The 5,424-nt window shown below is 55.4% G+C and overlaps 1 protein-coding gene across 1 annotated transcript; it reads right to left on the reverse strand.

Moving 5' to 3' along the window:
* Positions 1-1,039: 1,039 nt before the first annotated feature.
* Positions 1,040-5,418, reverse strand: MSRB1 (methionine sulfoxide reductase B1). The gene is made up of 4 exons (XM_005866566.2): positions 5,301-5,418; positions 3,253-3,401; positions 2,801-2,915; positions 1,040-1,910 (listed from the first exon to the last, which is right to left on the reverse strand). The coding sequence occupies exons 1-4, from the start codon at positions 5,353-5,355 to the stop codon at positions 1,879-1,881; spliced, it is 351 nt and encodes a 116-aa protein (XP_005866628.2). The 5' UTR covers positions 5,356-5,418; the 3' UTR covers positions 1,040-1,878.
* Positions 5,419-5,424: the final 6 nt, after the last annotated feature.

The following is a 5,424-nucleotide window of genomic DNA, read 5'->3' on the forward strand; positions in this document are numbered from 1 at the left end:
ATCCTGCTTTGACTCTATCTATTAGGATAACCACGCCCACCTCGACTTTGGCCATTAAAAGTGCCTCCACCTGGACCCTGACATCTCAGGATCCAATGTCCCCCACGGCATTTAGGTTTCCCCATTCCATGGGAGCAGCTCTCATGTAAGACGAGTGATCACAGAGCTCTTCTGGGATGCTGGGGCTTCCCTGGCACTGGTGGTGAAAGGTGTGTCCTCTGGACATTCCCAGGGTAGGTCTTAAATGACAAATCCACTGCAGCATTCCACTCTCCCTAGGCCTGTGGATCCCTTTCTCTAGAGTGTTCTAAGGCAGGTCTGGCATTTCAACTCCACTTAGTGTGGGCCACCTTTTGGTCCATGTCAGCCAACTAAACAAACTATTAGGACCCTTTCTACCCTCAACATTAAATTCAGAATCTCTGCTCAGTGAGCCCCTATCAATAAATTCAGCCTCATCCAACTTTATGTTCTTTCTACCATTATCCCTCCCCTTAATATCTTAATATTTATTCCCACTTTCCCCAGACGTGTCAACATACATTGCAAAGACCATGTAGTTCTTTTGGAGTATAGCACCCCTCCTCATAGGTCACATTATGCACCTCCCCCTACAAGGCCTGGGGCATGCCATGTTCACTGCCATCTCAGTGCCTCAGCACACGCTGTGCCTCTGCCTGGGAAGCTCTTCTTGCTTCTCTCAGCTGTCACTGCTGAGTTGAGATGACCCCTCCTCCCTGACCACTGGAGCCAAAGCACAGTCCTCTGATCACCCCCGCCACACATCCTAGCATCATTACTCTGCTGTAGTTGCTCACAGCCCTTCTCGTCATCTGACGTGAATTTACTGTCTCCTCAACTATGCCACAAGACCTTGAGGGCCCTGTTTGTCTTGCACGTGCCTGCGTCCGCAGCACCAAGGCTAGAACCTGGCACGAAGCACATGTTCAATAAATATTTTTGGAACAAATGAAGCAATTGTGCAAAGCCTGACGCTTGTTTCCTGGCATCTCTGATGCTGTTAATAAACAGAGCAGGCCTGGGTTACATTTGTTTATTCATCTCCTAATTATTCCAGAGAGGATTCAAGATGGGAAGGAGGGTTTCAGCATCACCCACCCTCCCAGATGGCAAGAACTTCAGTGCATGTGCAATGAAGCGTGGCCGCTGTGCCCTGGGAATGTGTGGACTGTAGGCTGAGCTCCAGAACCCCCAACTTTAGGCAGTCAAGGTAATGGAGCAATAGATGCTTTCCTCAGCCCAAGTGAGGCAAGCAGCAGCCACACAGATTGTGAAACACGGTTCAGAATTTCTCCTCTCGTATCTGAGAGATCTAAGGTCTGTCCCCTCATCCCACTCCCACCACAGGTCACAGATCTTCAACACTCTGGCTGCCTGGAAGGGTTTAACCAGAGTGAATCATGCAGTGACTGAGGCTGGAGCAGCTGGCTGGGGCCGCCTCCATTGGCATTGTCTCCTGGCATGGCTTCAGGGAGATGGGCACCAGCCTTGGTGAAGGCCAGAGTCCATCTCCGAATTGGGCCCCACAGGCAGGAAGGGGGCAGTGGACTGAGAAGGAGTAAAGGCGGGGTGCAGTGTCATTCACAGATGAGCCAAGCCTAGAACCCACCTCCCTGAGGCCAAGATGAGCCGACACGGGGCCCTGCAGGCCCGTCCTGGCAGCAGGATATGGGCCATTGGTGGCAAACCGGTACTTTTCCCAAGGAGAACCAGTGCAGGGTCAAGGCCTTGGGAGCCTTCCTGATGTTTCAGCCATCCCCTTCCCTGTTTGAATGTCCAGGGTTTCAATTCCAAGTAAGGGTGGCCAGCGAGTGGACACCTTGCAGTGGCCATCTGGGGTGGCCGAGGGCTGCCCACCTACTTCCCCTGGGAGGCAGAAGTTTCTTGGTCTGAAAGAAAGGAAGGAGGGGAGAGAAAAAACAATCCTTGCTCAATTATGTTTCAGATACTATCCCCTGCACTCACACCCGCCACTCCCGCCTGCAAGCCCGGGGAGCTGAGAGGACCCAGACACCCAGCTTCGGGGAGACTGTGTGCCCCATCACAACCTAGAGCCTCTTCTTCCTGCATACAGACAGAAGCTAAGTAACTCAAAAGGACAAAAGCATCTTCGCACCTCATCATGCACCAGCCCCTACGGACACCCTAGTTTAACCTCAATGATGCAGCAAGCAGGTGCTGTCAGCAGCCCCATTTTACAGAGGATGAACCGGACTAGGGACTGGTCACAGTCTCGCAGGTGGCAAGTAAGGTACGGAGATTTGAGCTACAAAGTTTTGGGAGGAGTCCCAAGGATGGCTGGGTGTGCAAACAGACATGAGGTGATTTGTGGGCATTTGTGTGACCAGGAGAGCAAAGGCCAGAGAGGAGGCTGAGCTTAGATAAAATGCAGGAAAATGAAATACAACCCCGCAAAACATAGTAGGAATAATAAAAATACTGCCAACAGAAGTGCCTATATGAGCTATTACTACGTGCCAGGCCCCAGGTGCACTCTAGTCAGGGGGAAGAGCCAGATCTCTGGAGAAAATCCTTTGCCTCATTCACCCTCAGGTGTCCCTTTTGTGGAGACATGTGATCAACCAGGCACAGGAGGCAGGACATCTGCTCCTCTGTCCCTGTCCTGCAGCTGTCTTTTGGGGTGGCCGTGGGAAGCCCTGCAGCGTGCTTTGTTGTCCCCACACTTTGTCACTGTAAGTGGATGAGAGGAGTATGCCCCCTGCCAAGAGCCTCTAAAACGTATGTCAGGCCTATTCCCAGCTCCTGAAGGCACACTCACCCTTAGGGACAAACTTCAGTGAGCTGCTGAATATTCAGAAGCGCGACTGCCCCTTCTTGGGGCCATCGTTCAGGAACTCGTGGCCCAATCCGTTGCCACACTTGCCACAGGAAACCTGGGAAGAGCAGAAAAACAGCCACGTGATTCCGGCCACAAAATAACCACAGCAATGGCCCCACCTGCCACCAGCGGACGATGTCCTCCCCATGCCCATTTCCCAAGGCAACTGATGGCGGGAGAGGTTGACCTCCATCCTGGAGCCTGCGCAGGAAAGTCGCCCTATTTCCCTGTTCCCACCAAGACCCCAGGCGGTCTCATAGTTTGGGGTGGCAGCTTCCCTGGCTGAGGGGAGAGGCCTGGGGTAGACAGACTCTAAGCCCCTAGAGCTGCAGGGGGAGCAGAAGGAAGGGGTGGCCAACACCCCCCTTCCCACCCCTACTGCTACCACTCACCTTTAAGGCTTCGGGCCGGTTGTGCTCTGGACGCTTGGCCACACTGTCAGCATGGATAGTTTCCGTGAAGGCTGGCCATGGCGATGAGTGTGCATACTTGGAGCGGCTGGAGAAGAGCTCGTAGCCACACTTGGCGCACACGTAGACACCTGGAGGCGGAAGGAGAGGCAGAAGCAATGACGCTGCCTCCAGCCTCTTTGGGGTGAGCTCCCAAATCCTTGGCCCAGTAAAACGTAGCACTCTCCCCAGTCGCAGTGAGGTGCACACCCTCCCCACACCCCCACCTGGGAACTGGGGGAGACACCCCACTGAGTTCACATTTAGTGGTTCTTTTTTTTTTTTTAAGTAGGGAGTTTGTTTGGTTTTTTATTGATTTCAGAGAGGAAAGGAGAGGGAGAGAGAGATAGAAACATCAACGATGAGAGAGAATCATTGATCAGCTGCCTCCTTCACACCCCCTACTGGGGATCGAGCCTGCAACCCAGGCATGTGCCCCTGACCGGAATTGAACCTGGGACCTTTCAGTCTGCGGGCCGACGCTCTATCCACTGAGCCAAGCCGGCTAGGGCACATTTAGTGGTTCTGAGCATGTGCCAGAGACCAAGAGAGTCATTTTTCACTATTATTTCATTGACTCTTCTCAGCAGCCCTGTGATACAGACCTACCCATTGTACAATGAGGAACCTGAACCACTCAGCTAGAGGGTGTGCAACCAGGAAGAAACACAGGAAGTCCGATGAGGACACAGCACTCTCACCCTTCACAGGCCCCACACAGTGGAGGCTATGACATGGCCAGCACCACCACCTAGCCCCCTTCCCTTCCCAAGTGGCTGTCCTGTTGCTCGGCGAAGCCTTGAGCTGGACTCCCAGCCATAGCCACTGGCTGGCTCTCCCTGTCCAAAGAGAACGGCCTCCAGGCCAGACAGGGGGCCAGGGAGAACAGGTTTTAACCTACCCTCAAAAGAGCACTTTGAAGAAAAAAGAAAAAAAAAGAGCACTTTGATGGGGGGAGAAGGGGAGATTGACTGGCAGAACAGGAAGCAGGTATCCCTTACCCACTACCTGGCCCAGGGACAGCCTCCCTTGGAGTCCCTGAGCTACTCAGCCTTTACCAGTAACTGCAGGAGGAAGCAAAGAGGACCCAGGAGCTGCTGCAGTTACCGGCCTGGCAGAGCAGCCTGAGGGTCCCAGGCCAGAGGGTTTCGGGGGATGGCTTTGCCCAGAGGGTCCTCTGTCAGAGCAGATATCCACAGATGCTCAGCGCCAGAGCCTAGTGCTCTGGAGAGCTGATACCCGACAGACTCCATCCCAAGTAAGTTGCTGCCCTAGTCTCGCCTATGGCACGTTTTTTTACCAAATTAGTCCATTACCAAGCAGCCCGGCCCAGAAGGGGACTCAGCAGGGCTTCTCAGAGCCTGGAGCCAGTGCTGCGGGCTGGCCACGCCACAAACCACTCCCAGACCCACTCCCCCACCCCGCCCAGGCTGCCCGGCCAAACTTCACTGCACGGGCCACTCCTGGTTACCCGACCCGGGCCGTGCAGGTCGGGGAGGCTCCAAGGCCAGCACATTCGGATCCGAACGGGACGTTCTGTGCTTCTGGCTCACCTCGCGGGTCCCAGGAAACGGCGACGGGGAAAGGGTGGGGGTCACATCAGAGAGAGGGAGCAGCCGCTGCCCCTGGACAAGGCCCTCTTCCACCGCGTCCCTCCGAAGTCCAGATCCTGACCCGGAGCCCCACCACCCCCTCCCCTGTACCCTGACCCCACTGATTCCCCCCGCAAACGGCCACGTTCACATTCAAAGGCTTTCCTCCTCCAGGAGAGTGAACCCCTCTAATGTCCTCCTCCCCTCAGGTCCCCCTACTCTCCGAGCCCCCCAGATGCCTCCCTCCTCCGTGATCCCCTCTATCTACGCGCGCTCCTCCCCGCGCGGTCCCACTCGCCGCCCCATCCCCGGGACTCCAGGGCTCCAGCACCATGCAGCGACGGCCCCTCTCATGCGCGCCCCCGCCCCGCTGCTCTGCCAGGAGGTCACAGGTTGTACCCGGATCAAAGTGCTTCTGGAAAACCTCGCCCCCGAAGAAGCTGCAGAACGACATGGCGCCGACCGGACCGCTGCACGACCTTCGCTCGCTTCACTTAGGTCTGAGGCCACCGACCGCGAGCCT

The sequence above is a fragment of the Myotis brandtii genome, unplaced genomic scaffold (genome assembly GCF_000412655.1).
Source record: "Myotis brandtii unplaced genomic scaffold, ASM41265v1 scaffold233, whole genome shotgun sequence".
Lineage (NCBI taxonomy): Eukaryota > Metazoa > Chordata > Mammalia > Chiroptera > Vespertilionidae > Myotis > Myotis brandtii.